Source organism: Mustelus asterias, unplaced genomic scaffold (genome assembly GCF_964213995.1).
Source record: "Mustelus asterias unplaced genomic scaffold, sMusAst1.hap1.1 HAP1_SCAFFOLD_1505, whole genome shotgun sequence".
Taxonomy (NCBI): Eukaryota; Metazoa; Chordata; class Chondrichthyes; order Carcharhiniformes; family Triakidae; genus Mustelus; species Mustelus asterias.
The window spans coordinates 2,363-20,241 of record NW_027591450.1 but is presented as its reverse complement, the minus strand read 5'-3'; the positions used below and the strand labels follow the sequence as shown (position 1 = coordinate 20,241).

General features: G+C 41.1%; 2 protein-coding genes across 2 annotated transcripts in view; both read left to right on the top strand.

Annotated features, from left to right (window-relative positions):
- Positions 1–5,424, top strand: part of tmf1 (TATA element modulatory factor 1) — a 47,805-nt gene extending 42,381 nt beyond the window's left edge. Inside the window, exon 17 of the mRNA XM_078206449.1 lies at positions 4,334–5,424. Within this exon, the coding sequence (XP_078062575.1) occupies positions 4,334–4,477 (144 nt within the window). The 3' untranslated portion in view covers positions 4,478–5,424. The remainder of the gene's footprint in view (positions 1–4,333) is intronic.
- Positions 5,425–11,048: 5,624 nt separating this feature from the next.
- On the top strand, positions 11,049–17,220 carry LOC144488382 (EGF domain-specific O-linked N-acetylglucosamine transferase-like; the record flags this gene model as incomplete). The annotated part of the gene is made up of 3 exons (XM_078206452.1): positions 11,049–11,149; positions 15,925–16,020; positions 16,998–17,220. Coding segments are annotated over exons 1-3 (363 nt in total), but the record flags the coding sequence as incomplete, so codon positions are not given.
- Between the last annotated feature and the right edge of the window lie 659 nt (positions 17,221–17,879).

Genomic DNA, 17,879 nt, shown 5'->3' with positions numbered 1-17,879 from the left:
ACGTACAAAATGTCATCAGTTGCCAGGTAAGTTTTTAATGAATGTTTATGCTTGGGGAGCTTAGAGCAGTAAAGCAGGTTCAATGGGAATGGGTGAGTCAGAGCTGATGGGAAACTTTGGCTGGGCAGGAGGGAACCTGGGAGGGTGGAAACCTGAGAACCTTGGGGGAGGGGTGGGAAGAGGGGTAGGAACCAGGGCAGGTTTGGAGGTTGGGGATCTGGCCCTAGACAGGCGTCCTGGCCTACAGAACGGTGGGTGGCGAGAGACCAAGTACCAGGCTGGGCTAAAAATAGCTTTCTTGCTGGGTGGTGAAGGAGTGGTACAGGAACAGGTTGCTGGTGTGTGCGTGCATGCACGCATTGGTCAGAAGTGTGAGACACATGAATGAGTGAGAGTCTGCCTTTGTCCAATTTCAGTTTTCCTACTCACTCTCACTACCACACATTGACAAATACACGCACCCACACACTCTCTGGGTTTTTATTACTTCCTCTTTTTTAACTGAATTTATTCCTGTGACATTGCTGTACTTTTGCTCAGCAATTTTTTTCTTTTAAAACCTCAACTTTTACTTGCAAATCAGTTTATTGCTGTGCCAAACCTTATCTTTCCAAAATTTGCTCATCAGCTCCTTGAATGAGAAAAACATGCAAATGTGGCTGTCCCGTGCTACAATGTTAGAAAAGCCTGCACTAAGGAGTTAATTCCTATGGCACAGTGGTGGGAAATGAGAGGAAAGGAGGACTGCATCGGCAAAAGAAAGAAATATAATTTGGAGAGGGACAAACCACAGATGTTTAATTTTAGAGGGGCTTTCTGTTTGAAATTTGAACTTGATTCATGTTGTACACTTAAAGGAAGAAGGTAAGAGTATTCAAGTATTATTCCTTCTGCCCACTCCAATCTCAAGGTGAATGTATAAATTTTAATTTATTTTACCCTCTGGTTCCTTTATAATACTCCCGATAATACTTCCAAATACTCCCGATCATCAGCAAAGTGATGGAAGGAGTCGTCGACAGAGCTGTCAAGCAGCACTTACTCAGCAGTAATGTGGACGAAGAGCTGAATGTTAGAGGTGAAGTGAGAGCAACTGCCCTTGATATCAAGGCAGTAGCATCAGGGAACCTAGCAAAACTGGAGTCAATGGGAATGGTGGGAGGAGTGGGGAAGAAGAGATTCTCCACTGGTTGGACACATTGAAAATTTGTTGTGGTTATTGGAGGTCAATCATCATAGATGCCAGTGTCGTAGCTGTAATGGAACAGCTTGGCTAGCGACGTGGCAAGTTCTGGAGCACGGTGGCACAGGGGTTAGTGCAGCTGCCTCACAGCTCCAGGCACCCCGGTTCAATTCTGGATTTGGGTGACTGTGTGGATTTTGCACATTCTCCCTGAGTCTGTGTGGGTTTCCTCTGAGTGCTCCTATTTCCTCCTGCAGTCCAAAGATGTGTGGGTTAGGTTGATTCACCATTGTAAAATTGCCTCTTCGTGTCAGGGGGACAAGCAGGGTAAATAAGTTGGGTTACAGGGATAGGGCCTAGGGATTGTGGTCAGTGCAGACTCGATGGGCCAAATGGCCTCCTTCTGCACTGTAGGGATTCTATGATTCTCAGTACTATTGCCAGGGCCCATTGCCTTTGCAGTCCTGCCACATTCAGCTGTGAATGGTGTTGGAAGTGCCTTCAGCCTTTTCTTGATATCACATGGAGTGAATTGAATTGGCTAAAGACTGCTATCTGTGATGCTGGGGATCTCTGGAGGAGGCCAAGATGGATCATGCACTTGGCACTTCTGGTTGAAGATTGTTGCACGTGCTTCAGCCTTATCTTTTGCACTAATGTGCTAGGCTCCTCCATTGTTGAGGATGGGGATATTTGTGGAGCATCCTCCTCCAGAGTTGTTTAATTGTCCACCACGATTCACAGCTGGATGCGGCAGGACTGCAGAGCTTAGATCTGACCTGTTGGTTGTAGAATTGTTTAGCTCTATCTATTGCTTGTTGCTTATACTGTTAGGCATGCAAGTAGTCCTGTGTTGTAGCTTCACCAGGTTGACACCTAATTTTTTTAGGTATGACTGGTGTTGCTCCTGGCATCCCTCCTGCACTCTTATTTGAACCAGAGTTGATCCCCTAGCTTGTTGGTAATGGTAGAGTGGGGATATGTTGGGCCGTGAAGTTAAAGATTGTGGTTGAGTACAATTCTCCTGCTGCTGATGATCCACAGTGCTTCATGGACAGTCTTGAGTTGCTAGATCTGTTCGAAAGTTATTCCATTTAGTACAGTGATAGTGTCACACAACACAGTGGAGGACATCCTCAATGTGAAGATGAGACTTTGTCTCCACAAGGACTGTGCAGTGGTCATTCCTATCAATACTGTCATGGACAGATGCATCTGCAGCAGGCAGGTTGATGAGGATGACGTCAATTATGATTTTCCCTCTTTTTGGTTCCCTCACCACTTGCCGTAGTCCAAGGCTAGTAGTTATGCTCTTTAGGATCCGTTCAGCTTGGTCTGCGGCGATACTTCCGAGCCACTCTTGATGATGGACATTAAAGTCCTTCACCTGGAGTACATTCTGCGCCCTTGTCACCTTCAGTGCTTCCTCCAAGTTGAGTTCAACATGGAGTACTGATTCATCAGCTGAGGGGATGATGGTGTGTGGTAATCAGCAGGAGGTTTCCTTGCCCATGTTTGACCTGGTACCATAAGACTTAATGGGGTCCAGAGTTGATGTTGAAGGTTCCCAGGGCAACCACCTCCTGGTTGTATACCAATGTGCCGCCACCTCTCTAGATCTTTCCTGCCGGTGAGACATGACATACTCAAGACTACACATCTATGGAAATTGCGGTATAATGTAAAACATGATGTGGGTTTTTGGTTGTGTTAAGTAAGCCGGGGGATGATATCTTTTCTATAGTTTGAACATAGTTTCTATGCGAAGGTGTACCTACACTACCTGGACTGCACTGCACTGCAGAGGTTCAAAAATGGCAGAAGGGCAATTGGGGATGGGCAATAAATATTGGCCTAGCCAGTGACGTCCACATCCTGTGAAAGAATAAAGGAATGGGGAAAGGTACCAGAAAGAAGGAACCTGTGAAGTATTCTTGAGGTATATAAAATGGTAAAATACTAAGCAAAATATAAATCCAGAAAATTGCTTCACACTAAATTGAGAAGTTGAGCAAAAAGACACAGGTTTAAACTAGTACAAGACAAAATGGCTCCAATATCAGAAAATTATTCTTCATATGAAGAATGATGAATATATGGAATGGATCTTTGGAGAAATTCCTAGGACTATTTAGGAAACAGTTGAATGATGTGTAGGTTTTTGTGGATGGTGAACTAAAATGAGCCAATTGACCTTCCCCCATTGTATTTACCTGGTAATCTTGTCTTTTCCCATTCTGGGTGCTTATCAGGAGGCATCCAAGTCAAAAATTGCATTATTTGATGGTACTTAAGATTCCTGTCTTGATACACTCACATCCAGAACAGTAGTGGATTTTGATCAACATGTTCCATGAAGCTATTCATTGGTATCAGCTAAACTACTCCTGTTGAATCTACAGTAAGAAGTCTCACAACACCAGGTTAAAGTCCAACAGGTTTATTTGGTAGCAAATAAACCTGTTGGACTTTAACCTGGTGTTGTGAGACTTCTTACTGTGCCTACCCCAGTCCAACACCGGCATCTTCACATCCGTTGAATCTAAAGAGGAATGTTTTTGGTCTTGTGCAATGAAAGAACAAATTAATCTACAAATTTGATCTACCATAGTAGGAAGTAATTTTGTAATTTATATATAACCTACATTCTTAATACATTTAATTTATATTTAAATTACTTACCAGTTCCCATTTATCCTCTTAATTAAACAGGTTGCTGCTCTGATTGTAGTAACATTTTTGAACAATAACTACTTTAATGGGATAGCTACTAGAATTTCACAGATCTATTGAAAATTGTACAAAATTGTATGGTTTACAGTTAGCTGTATGTATTCATTTTAAATTCTAGAATTGTAAAACTCAATGTTTTATATATCAATGTTTTATACAATTTATAGGCTACGTGACAATGTTATATAACTAGTTATATAACATTGTCACGTAGCCTATAAATTGTATTTTTTTCAACTTGGGTTATAATTAGGATTCTGTTACACAGAAGATTTTTACCTAGTCAGACAATTCTACGCCACCATTTTAAAATACTTACGATTTTTTTGAAAGTCAGAAGTTATAATATTCAGAATAACTGTATTCATACTGTAATTGTGCTAGTTTCTGATCAAACTGGTGTCATTTGCTTTTCAGGATATTGATCAACGATACAACACCATCCTCCAGATGTATGGTGAAAAAGCAGAGGAAGCCGAGGAACTGCGACTGGATTTGGAAGATGTGAAAAACATGTACAAAACCCAGATAGATGAATTATTAAAACAGCGGCTAACCTGATTTGCTCTATCTAAATAAACTTGACATTTTAATTTTTTTTCCAAGTTTCCCTTAATGTGAAATGCAATACTGCTGACAAATATTGACCAAGTGTGAATATACGATTGTAAATATATATTGTATTCTTTAGTGCTTTTTGTTAATCATTTGTGCTGCCTTAGAGGAAAAGTTGTACAGTATGATATATCTGTTGGAAAAATTACTGATGGTATAATTAAAAGTACGTAATATGAAGGAGTCAAGTGCAATATTATGAGTAAACCTGATTTACAGCTGGCCTTTAGGATGAACATATAACTTTCTGAAAAATGCAGTTTTCTGGGCAGAATTGTATTTCTCAATACAAGATGGAGCAATGTTATTGGCAAACTCAATTGACCAGGCGAGTAGTGTTTCAGTTGTCCAGAACACTGTCTGCTAGAAAATGGAAGTGTATCAATAAATCAGTTACCCAGACTCTGTATTCCCCTCTGGTAAATGTTCTACATAATTGAAAAAAATTTGGACTAAAGTATGTTGCATTTTATTCAATCTTCTAGTTGTTGTTAAACTCTTAAATACAGAGATTTCAGAATTACTCAGTATGGGCATTTAAATAAAATGCAGTTTATAACAAAAGATGCTGTCTTGCTATTGTTAAGTGGCTAAAAGAAAAAAATAGCATTTTGGTCTACTTTTGCTCATAGTTGCACTTATTTCAGCACACAATTTGAAAATTACATTGTAATCTGTGTAGAACAAGCACATAGTAACATTAATAGAGCAATCTTGGTGCTATATTCTGTGCATTGAAAGTAAATTAAAAATGCTTTATTTAAAATTTTCTATAACTTCAATCCATAATCTGTGCTATTATACTTCCAATTGTAAGTTTAAAATGTAAATAATATACCTTGTGTAACACTGATAGGGTTTGGGATAATAAAGTCTCTTAACTGATTTACTGTATGGTATGGATGAACTTTTGATTTTTCACTTGGGGTAATACCTGAAAAAATATCAGCTAGATTTCTTCAACCAAGTTAGAACCTAAAGAGGATAAATCTGTTCCTACTAATATAGTTTTAAAAATGGGAACAAAATTAATTTGTCATAATGCATATTTACAAATCAGTAGGCAAACTGTTCCTAGTTAAAGTGGCAGAAGCAATGTTTTTGCCCATTTGTTAGTCCGTTTGCAAATAAGATATCTCACAAACTTACGGATGAATTTCAACGAAACCTGGTACACAGATAAGGTATGGCCCAAAGAAGAACTGGATTCCTGGACTTCCTTAAAGGATCTGTTGCGATTAGGAAATGGGGTGAATTGACATTTTTTTAAAGCATGTTGTTGATTGTTTTAGAATGTTGTGGATTGTCTCAGCTGCTGTGGTGCAATGTGTCACAGTTGTCAAAATGTGAGCAGAGTTTTCAGAGCAAATTATTGCAGATTGTCTTGAAGCCTCCTCAAGTTATGGGAGTCCGTGGACTTGTAGTGAATATTAGTTGATATCCTATCCCTGGGAATGGGGACAGAGAATTCAAGGAAGGGCAGAGTTATGAGATGGACCAGGTGGTGAGAGAAGGGTCACTGGGTGGAATTCTCCCCCAAAAATTCTAAGTGTTGAATTTGCGTGAAAACTGGAGTAATTCACGTTTTTTTCAGTGGGAGTTCAGAGAAGCATCTCCCACACATTGTGCATTGCAGAGGCCACTAGCATGAATATCATTAAATTTCAGGGGGCAGGGCCTATCCCCGCTAGAGAGGTTGAAATCAGTGCGCTGAGCGGGCTACTGTGCATGCGCCGATCTGTCACTGCCCAGATCCTGGCAGTGCTGGCTCTCCATCCCCCCCACGGTCCGATCGTTGGCCCTCTGACCATTCCTGGGCCCAGCCATGAATCCCTCCTCCTGGCCCACCCCGATCTCCGGCCCACCCTGATCTCCAGCCCCCCCACCCCACCCACCAGTAATTGATCACCCGCCCCAATTGCTGGCCTCCCTCTCCCACTGATCCCTATGCAGAGTAGCAGTAGGACCCCCTGACCCCACTGATTGACCCACGGCCCCGCCCACATTAGGCCCTGCCCCTTGGCACTGCCTGATGTCCAATGGGCAGTGCCAAGGTGCCCCTGGACATTGGTATTTTGCCCCTTGGGCAGTGCCAAGGGCACAGGCCGGCACTGCCAAGGTACCAATGCCCAGGGGGCACCCCTCCGCTGCCTAACCCTCTGGGGCGCCTCAATGTTCCCCTCTTCATTCCAGCAGGGTCGAGCTGCTAGCTCCCCGAAAGTCGGGAGCTACTCTAAACCCTGCTGGAGTGAAATACTCTGGCAGGTAGGAGATGCTAGTGGGCCCGGAGACTTCAGTCCTGGGTCCGCTAATTACATTCAAATTGTATTAAAATTATCATGTACATGGTCTTTCCGCCTTCCCACCGATTTCCAGCGCGGATCAGACACCAATGAAAATCCAATGCTGGGAGATGCTCGCGAGGCACGAACGCACGCATGAACCCTGCGAATCGGCTGACGCGACAATCACCCGGCCCACTGCACTAAAATTTATCGCTGAGGGATGGGAGAATCGCGGCCACTGAAACTTTCCAGTTCAGGTTAAGGATAGGAAGGTGTACCAATACAGTCATCAAATGTACCAGAAAAGGAAGTGAAAGGGAGAGGGGGTGTTCTGAGTAGAAATAGAACAATGTTCAACGTAGGCAAATCTAGGACCCATGGAGGTACCCAGAGCAATATTGTTTTATTTAAAAAGTCCCCAAACATTCAAAAATCTTACAAACCTTAACTGTAACATCATCCAATTTCCTTTTGAAGTAATTGTTATCTCAGCATCCACCACCTATGTAGGCAGTCAGTTTTAGATAATTACCACTTGCTATGCAAAAAGGTTTTCCCTCACATCCCTCCTACGTCGCTGGCATAAAACCTTAAGTCTGTCCCCTAATCTTTGTATGGGAGCATTTTTTTCTTTGTCTATCTTAATAAACCTGTTATAATCTAGTACACTTCTACCAAATCTCCCTTGTTCAAGGTGAACCCTGGTAAATCTCCCCTGTACTCTCCCAAGGACCCATACATCCTTCCTAAAGTTTACTACAACTCACTGTTTTCTGTTTTTAAACCAAATGGACACAAAGCATTCTATTCCATGAGCCTCAATATTATTAACCCACCTTCTATGTCGTATTTTATCAAATGCTTCATTAAAAATCCATGTAGTCAGCATCCACCGCATTTCCATTATCAACTTTCTCTGCTACTTCGTCAAACATGATTTGACTTTTACATTCATTAGCTCAAACCACTTCAAGTACCTATTGACTTTTCCTCTAATTATTGTTTCTAAAACCTTACCCATCACTGATATTAAACTGACTGGCCTAGTTACTACAAATGTCCTTACATCTGCTCTTGAGTAAAGGTGTCATATTTGTCACCTCCAAATCCTCTGGCATCTCCCCAGTATGTTGGGAAGATTGGAATATTATGGCAAGCCCTTTTGCAATCTTCATGCCCACTTCCTTTAGCACTTTGGGATGCAAGCCATCTGAATCAGGTGACTTATCCACTATAAGCACAACCAGCCTTCATGTACATCCCGTCTATCAATTTTCACCCTATCCATTATCTCTACCATTTCCCCTTCTACTGATTTTTTTTATCATCACCCCGACCCTTTAGTGAATACTGATACAAAATATAAATGTTTATATTTTGGCACCTGTAAGCACAGGTCACTTCATTGTCTCCAATATGCCTCACTGTCTTTTATATGCCAGAAGATTTTTCCATTCCCTTTTATGTTAACTTCCTATTTATTCTCATATTCTATCTTTGCTATTTTTTATTTTCCCTTTCATTCCCCTCTCAACTAATTGTATTCAGCCTGGTTCTGATTCTTGCTTGAAGAATTTACCATGACATGTACCTTTTTCTGGATGGGAAATTGATTGATGAAATGGACAGACACATGACATGCAATGTAATGCAAATAAACATCAAGTTATGCAATTTGGGGGAAACAACATGTGAAGATAGCACCGTCAAAATAGTCAATTTTTTGGGGGGAGGGCATTTTGCCAAACGGAATCACGGAATTGGTATGGTGCAGAATGAGGCCATTGGGCCCATCATGTCTACACCAGCTCTCCAAATGAGCACTATGACTTAGAACCATTCTCCTGCCTTTTCCCCATAATGCTGCACATTGTTTCTATTCAAATAATCATTTAATGCCCTCTTAATGCCTTGATTAAACTTGAAACCTGCCTCCAACACACTTCCAGACAGTGCATTCCAGACCTGAACTACTCACTGTGTAAAGATGTTTTCTTCTCACATTGCATTTGCTTCTTCTGCAAATCAATTTAAATCTATACACTCCTCTTCTCAATCATTTTATGAAAGGGAGCAGTTTTTCCCTATCTACTGTGTCTTTGTATTATGTCTTTGGACATCTCTATCAAATATCCTTTTAGCCTTCTCTATTCCAAGAACAGTCCCAATTTTTCCAATCTATCTTCATAACTGAAGTTCCTCATCCCTGGAATCATTTTTGTAAACCTCTTCTGCACTGTCTCCAATGCATTCACATTCCTTCCTTATGTGTGGTGCCCAAAACTGTACACAATACTCCAGCTGAGGTCTAACTAACGTCTTATACAAGTTCAGCATAACCTCCTTGATCTTGTACTCTATGCCACTATTAATAAAGCCTCAGATATGATGTACTTTATTAACTGCTCTCTACACCTGTCCCGCACATTTAATGTGCTCCTGCACACCCTTTAGAGTTGTACCCCAATTGTCCGTCCATGTTTTTCCTACCAAAATGAATCACCTTCATCTGCCACATATCTATCCACTCTACCAACTTGTCTATGTCCTTCTGAAGTTCTATACTATCCCTTCAGTTTGCATTGCTTCCAAGTTTTGTATGATCTGCAAACTTTAACCAAACGCTAGTTCATTAATTTATATATATGGAAAAGCAAGGGTTCCAATACTGACCTCTGGGGAATTCCATTACAAACCCTCCTGCAATCCAAAAAAAAACCATTACTCTGTTTCCTACTACTCAACCAATTCTGTACCCACATTTTGACTGTCCCCTTTAACCCATGAGCTATGACTTTTCTCACAAGTCTGTGATGTAGCACTGCACTTAATACCTTTTGGAAGTCCATGTACACCACATCAATAGCATTACCCTCATCAACCCTCTCTATTGCCTCTTCAAAAAACACCAGCAAGATAGTTAAACACAATTCTTCCTTAAGAAATCCATGCTGCCTCTTCCTATTCCACATTTTTCCATGTGATTTATTAGTTCTATCCCATATAATTGTTTCTGGAAGGAAATTTCCCCACCACCAAAGTTAAACTGACTGGTTTGTAATTGCTGGGCTACCTTTGTTGAACAAAGGTGTAATGTTTGCAATTCTACAGACATCTGGCATCTCCCCGAGTCCAGGGAAAACTGAAAGATTATGGCCAGTGCCCCTGCAATTTCCATTCTCACTTCTTTCAATATCCTTGTATGCCTCTCATCCAATGCCTTGTTAAGTACTGACAGTTTGTTCAATATCTTCTCCTCATCAGTTTTGAACCCTTCCAGTGACAGAATAATAAATAAACTTTAAGTTTCCTCCTCTGTCACCATGGCCTGGGTAACATCTGCTTCCTTGATAAACACAGATCCAAAGTATTCATTTCACACCTCAGCCATGCCACTGGCTCCATGGGTAAATTCCCTTTTTGGTCCCTAATTGACCCTCCTCCAGCTTTTACTGGCATGACGCCCCCTTTTACTATTTACAGCCCTTTGAAGATGGTAGGTCAAGTTGATAATTAAGGCAGATAAAGTGCATTGAAAATGTACAAATCACTGTATGGGTAGGCCTCAGTTGGAATATTGTGACAACTCTGGACAATGGTCTTTAGGAAAGGTGCCATGACTTGGAAAGGACACAGAGGAGGTTTACCAAGAACTCTATTTACGTGGAGAGTTTGGAGACATTATGGTTGTTTGTTTTCGTTAAAAGCAGACTTTGGGTTTTGACGGAGCAAGTAGAGATAAACAACTTAATTTGATTGGTAATTAGAGGTTTTAGATTCAAAATAATTGTTATATGAAGGGAAAGATATTTTCATAAATCAGTTATATTATTATCTGAAAGGATGACAATGAAAGTCCATAGGATATTTCGAAAGGCAATTGGTGATGTATTTGAAAAGTTCACTGAATTCTGGAGAAAAATAAAAGCGAAGGACTAAATTGTATAGTTCAAAGAGACGATGCCGCAGAGTTAGCTGACTGCAAAAATGACCATGAATAGTATAGTCTGGGACACATTGAAAAAAATAAGTTTTACAGCAAAAAAACCCTTATTTAATAACATTGCAACGATGGTCTTAAAAGAAAATTATAAACGGTGATGTCCGCACGGGTATAACCTTAACTGGTTAGCACAGACCGAGTCCTCCCTAGCCATCCGTTCTGGACTTTAAGAATGAAGGAGTTTGTTTTTTTACTGTTGTGAAGTTATATTTTTGTTCTTGTCAGGGGAAGGCCCCTCTTCTGCTCTCTCTGGTGTCCGGGGAAACTTTCTCATGTGGCACCTGTGATGGCGGCGCGCTTGGCTGGCTTGGTTCCGGAACGTCGGCCCAGGTATCGAACGCTGCCAGTGGATACATTGTAACCCCGAGGCTGCCGGTGGATACATTGTAGCCCCGCGGCTGCCGGTGGATACACTGTAGCCCCGCGGCTGCCGGTGGATACACTGTAGCCCCGCGGCTGCCGGTGGATACACTATAACCCCGAGGCTGGCGGTGGATACATTGTAACCCCGAGGCTGCCGGCGGATACAGTGACCCCCGAGGCTGCCGATGGATACATTGTAACCCCGAGGCTGCGGTGGATACACTGTAACCCCGAGGCTGCTGGTGAATACATTGTAATCCTTAGGCTGCCGGTGGATACACTGTAACCCCGAGGTTGCTGGTGGATACATTGTAACCTCGAGGCTGCCCGTGGATACACTGTAACCCCCGAGGCTGCCGGTGGATACAGTGTAACCCCGAGGCTTCTGGTGGATACACTGTAACCCCGAGGCTGCGGTGGATACACTGTGACCCTGAGGCTTCCGGTGGATACACTGTAACCCCGAGGTTGCTGGTGGATACACTGTAACCCCGAGGCTTCCGGTGGATACACTGTGACCCCGAGGCTTCCACCCGTTGCCTGTCACTTAGCCAGCACCTGGGATCAGCAAGTACAACAGCTTTTTTGTGGAAAAAACCTCTGCATAGGGCTTGTGTTCCCAACCCTCCCTCTGAGTGAAACCAAAAACAGGTGCCAGAATAAAAAGAGATGCGTCCATTAAAAATGCAACAAAAACTATCAAAACTTCACCCCACTGAATACCTGCATAAACTCAGGAAGCTGCTTATCTATTTCCGCACTCCGTTTTATATTGAGGGGGGAGAGTTGTTCATAGTGCTGTTGCTTAATTAATGGACAAATACAGAATTAGCACGCCACATTTCATTTTCTGCAGTTTGAAATAAACACACACTAATAGGAGCTTTCATTTATAATTTAATACAAGACCCACCTGGTCTCTGGTGTTCCCCTTAATAGCACAGATATATAAAAGTTCTTTTGACCCAACGGTTGGTTGAACAATGCAGAATAGGAGGGCCTCAAAGCTCTATCACTGTTTTTTGTTGAACTAGCTCCGGGTTTGGAAAATAGCAATTGATGCTCTATTTCTTAACTAATATCACTGGAGTAAATATGTGTCAGATCATAAGAAAGAGGGGTGAGTGAGGATTATTAGGTCGTGGCTGACCTGACTGTGACCTTAAGTCCACTTTCCTGCCTGCCCCCCTTAACCCTTGTGTCCTTTGTCAATTAAAATTCTGTCTGATTTCGCCTTGAATATATTTGATGACCCAGCCTCCACTGCTCACTGGAGAAGAGGGTTCCAAATGCTAACTACCAAAATTCCTTTTGATCTCCGTCTTAATTGGGAGACCCCTGATTTTGAAATGGTGACCTCTTGTTTGGGATTTCCCCACAAGGGGAACACTCTCAGCATGTACCTTATGAATCTCCCTGCGAATCTTATATTTCAATAAGATCACTTGTCATTCTTCTAAAATCCAATGAGTATAGGCCCAACCTGCTCAACTTTTTCTGGTACGATAACTGCTTCGTCCTGGGAATAAGCCTAGTGAACCTTCTCTGAACTTCCAATGTAATTATATCCTTCCTAGAATCATGGAATCCTACATTGCAGAAGGAGGCAATTCGGCCCATCGAGCCTTACAATACTCCCACCCAGGCCCTATCCCCATAACCCCATGTATTTACCCTAGCTAGTCCCCCAGACACTAAGGGGCAATTTAGCATGGCCAATCCACCTAACCCGCGCATCTTTGGACTATGGGAGTAAACTGGAGCACCCAGAGGAGACCCACGCAGACATAGGGAGAAGGTGCAAACTCCACACAGACAGTGACCCAAGCCGGGAATCGAACCCAACTCCCTGGTGCTGTGAGGCAGCAGTGCTAACCACTGTGCCACCGTGCCATCCCTAGTATGGAGAGTCAAACTGGACTGGATAATCAGGTTGTGTTCTCATTAATGCCCTGTACAGTTGTAATAAGACTTCTCTACTCTATCTCGCTTCCAATAAAGGCCAGCATTCCCTTTGCCTTCCTAATTACTTGCTGTACCTGCAAGCTAACCTTTTGTGGTTCATGTACAAGGGCACCTAAGACCCTGTGCACTGCAGCATCTGCAGTCTCCATTTAAATAATATTCTGCTTTTCCATTCTTCCCACCAAAGTGGACAACCTCACATTAAAATTCATTGGTCAAATTTTTGCCCAATCACTTAACCTATCTATATCCCTTCACAACCACTTTCCTCACAACTTGTTTTTCAACTTATCTTTGTACCACTGGCAAATTTGACTACAGTAAACTTGGTCCCTTCATTCAAATCATTAATATTGAAGGTAAATAGTTAACGCTCCAGTAACGATCCCTGTGGCACTCCACTGGTTACAGTTTGCCAACCTGCAAATGATCTTTTAAAACTATTTCATGTTAGCCAAACCTCTGTTCACCCTAATATATTACCCTCAATACCACGCGCTCCTATCTTGTGATGTAACCTTTTATGTTGTACCTTATCAAATGCTTTGGTAAATCCAAATACGCTAAGGGTGAGATTCTGTGATCTTGTCTGTTCCTGCCCCACTTCCAGCAGGAATAGAAAATTTGGCACTCAGCCAAAATTCCATTCACTGCAGCGGCACTGGAGAATCCCAGTAGTGGATGAGTTCTGAGCTATTCGGTGTACATCTGCAGGTTCCCCTTTTTCCACCCTACATTATACATTCTCAAGAAACTGTAATAAATTTGTCAAATATGATCAGGTAGGGTCAACATTGTTTTATTATGATTTTCTATATGTTCTCCTATTACTTCCTTAATAATGGATTCCAGTACCTTCACAATGACTAAGGTTAGGCTAACTGGCTTACAGTTTCCTGCTTTCTGTCTCACTCTTCTTGAACAGGAGTGTTACATTTACAGTTTTCTAATCTGCTTGGACCTTTCCAGAATCTGGAAAATTTTGAAATTTCAACCAGATTCCAGCCACTATATCTACATCCACTTCTTTTAAATTCCTAGAATACAGGCAACCAGCCCCAAGAGACCTGGCGGCCTTCATTTCCATTTGTACTTTTCCTAGTACTTATTCTCCTGTGATAGTAATTTTTTAAAGTTCCTCCCTCCCTTTTGTCTCTAGATTTTTCATTATTGGGATGCTATGAAGACAGATGCCAAGATACTTGTTCAAAGTCTCTGCCATTTCCTTCCTTCCCATTATTAATTCCCCAGTTTCATAGAAACATAGAAACCCTACAGTGCAGAAGGAGGCCATTCGGCCCATCGAGTCCGCACCGACCACAAACCCACCCAGGCCCTACCCCCACATATTTTACCCGCTAATCCCTCTAACCTACGCATCCCAGGACTCTAAGGGACAATTTTTAACCTGGCCAATCAACCTAACCCGCACATCTTTGGACTGTGGGAGGAAACCGGAGCACCCGAAGGAAACCCACGCAGACACGAGGAGAATGTGCAAACTCCACACAGACAGTGACCTGAGCCGGGAATCGAACCCAGGACCCTGGAGCTGTGAAGCAGCAGTGCTAACCACTGTGCTACCGTGCCGCCCATCCTGTAAATTTTGATCCTGTAAAAGACCGACTTTAGCTACTCCCTTTTATCTGCTTGTAAAAACTTTTACTATCAGTTATTGCCATTATTTCATAGTCAACTGAGCAAATGAAATATAACTTTAGCCTCTTTTTGTTCTGATCTCTCAGTACACTACAATGCATGCATTTCCCTTTTCCGACATCCCAGCTGTGTTATAATCAAGAATTGAATGTAAGGTACAATGACCAATACTCATTACACAGTCTCCTGACTTTAATTCTTTCCCAGTATTGAAAACTGGAACAACTTGTTCAGTGTTTCCCTTCTTCCCCTTGTTCCCCTTCTCCTGCAAGCTTTAGATTAAAAAAAACCAAACTTGGCACCTTCTAATCGCTCGTTTCTGAATTACCTCAACTTCTCATTTTCTATTTTTATGCTTGACGCTGCCCTGCACTATGGGTGTTCACCCGTTATCATGATTTCTTAAATGGTGTGTTTTGCAATTTTTCTTTTTATCAAAACCTATGATTCAGATAATAAACCCTGAATGAAAAGCTTGAGCAGTTCATAACTCATCTGAAACCCAAAATTAATTTCCTGGTTCGTAAGCTCTCCGTGTTATTTGTTGGTTTTATTAACTTGTGAGTTTATTTCTTTTCGTTTCAGTGCACTACATGTTGACATGTTGTGATGAAGGAGTAATGATTCTAATGCAACTATTGCAAATTTATTGAGATCACATTCAGGTCATCACCAGGAAGTTGTATGAAGTTAATTATTATATCCATAACATAATTAGGAGATTCAGATTGCATTCTAACCTGCAAGAGAACGTCTTTCTGAGGACACTCAAAAAATCAATGCAACAATGTTGTTGATCTTTTCCCATGTTGACTATAAAAAGCATTGCCTATCAGTTGTACAATCTGTTCTTAAAATTCAATTTCACATATTCTGCACGTATGAAAGTAATCATCATTTAAATTCGAAGATTAAATTTGGTGGGATTCTGGAAGTACTGAAGTTAATCTGAAATATTGGCGTCAGAATGTGAATGTTCAAGATAAAGCAGGATTTTTTTTAAACTAGGAAAACTAGTCAGAGAGACGTGGAGCATCTTGAATAAAGTGAAATATTCTGTGGTTAAACACTGGTTGCTAATTCTACTCAGGAAGTGAAGTGAACTTTTGTTCTTTTAGCTTATCAAAACAGGAAAGTGAAACTGAAGGGGAACGTGAATGGATCAAAGAGGGGGAAGTAAATATAATTGAAAATGAATTTGGATATTCGCACAGGTAAGAGGACCTTATCTTATCAGATGGAAGCCTAAGTGCAGAGTAGAGCAGAGAGTTCAATTAAAAAGGAGAAAAAAAATGTTTTGTTTAAAGATTATGATTGGATGTTTATTAATGGCAAATTAACTTACAAAAAAATAAGGCTAGGCTCTGAAATATTCAGATAAAGTCACCATTATCATCATCTTTGTTAGAAAACTTCCAGGCAAAATTAGACAATTGCATTGAATAAAACGCATTCTTGGATACAACTGCAAGAAACATAGTCTAGATGGATTTTCATCTTGAGTTTTCTGTGTTTCTATCTATGGTTGCCTGGTTTCTGGCCCAGTGTCTAGGAGACTCTTAAAGAGCATCATCTGTGAAGAGCAAGAAATCTATAGCTTACTAACTGAGCCATACAAAATGACAGTGCGTGAATAGCTTAGTTGTGGTGCCCATTTTTTTTCTGAAGCAGTATTAGTGAAAAAATGTGGCGATGTATTTGGTAATAATTGAATAATACATTTCAGACAGATGTGCAGTCACTAGTTTTGTTCTAGGAGTTAAATCTTGTACAAGTCATATCGATATTAAATTAATTATTATGTCTAGTTGGTTAAGCATAAATTTGAATGAGCCAGATGTCTCTGTAATCCCTTTTTATTATTTCCTTGTCTTATTTTAAAGATAAAATTAAATTGTAATCTAAAGCAGGTGACTCAGATTGTTACCAGAGAAAGAAATTCTATCAGTGAGTCATAGATACAGTAAGTTGTGGTGTTACTTTTTAGATATAAGCGTCTTTTGTAGTTCAAGAGCATGTTTCCAGCAAAACACATTATGTTACATCAAAGCTGAGTAAACCTGTATTATTTGAAGATTGCAATGCTTGTGGTATTCAGGGCACTTGCTTATTTAAACAGGACAGTTGGATTATTATCTGCTGCGAAGCCACTAATGAAAATTTGCTAGAAGTTTACATTTTTCTTTTGTAGGTCTGCCATCTGTTCACTTATGATGTTAATGCTGCTTCAATTTGCAATGCAGCCTGCTGGAGTTTCCGGACTGGAAGTCAGTGATCAAAATGATGCAGATGCTGTCAAAGTAGTGCCTTTATACAATAACATCAGATTGCCTGATGAGCACATTCCTTATTTTCTACACAATAACATGCACATAGCTACTAGTTGCAAAAAAGACCCTGCCTGTCCATTTAAGGTAAGTTTTATTCTATGTACAAAGTATATTTCTTAAGAAATGAGTGGGTACATTTTATAAATATGTAAAAGTTTCTCATAAGGAACAACACACCTGTGGTACAGATAGATATAATGTGGGTTACTGTTCATAAGCATTCACAAATTGGCTGAACCAGTCACACCTGGTGTCAAGACCCATGTTTTTCAAACTTACCATTTAAAAACTTCCTACAAATGTTCAAAGATGTCCAAGGACCTCCTGCAATTATTATATGATTTTGCGCAGCATTATGCTAAATGCATCTGCACAAGTCTCAATTCATAATGTGATCCAGTCCTTGTTCCAGGGAATAGTGTGGTACTATAAACCCATGAAAATATGGGTCTGTGATGTTGCCGTCAAAATGCTGATTTTAGTTGTGTAAACACAACAACTCTTGGTTCCGTTTGTTCCTTTGAGCCTCTGGAGCCCAGCGTGCCTGGTGAGATTAGTTCTTAACTGAGTGTAAACAGTGGGAGAGTCGCACCTGCAGGATGCGGTTAAAAAGCAGAAAATAAAAATGTCTGCTAAACCGATCATAGAATCCCTACAGTGCAGAAGGAAGCCAATCAGCCCATCAAGCCTGCACTGACAACAGTCCCACCCAGGTCCTATCCCTGTAACCCCTTGTATTTACC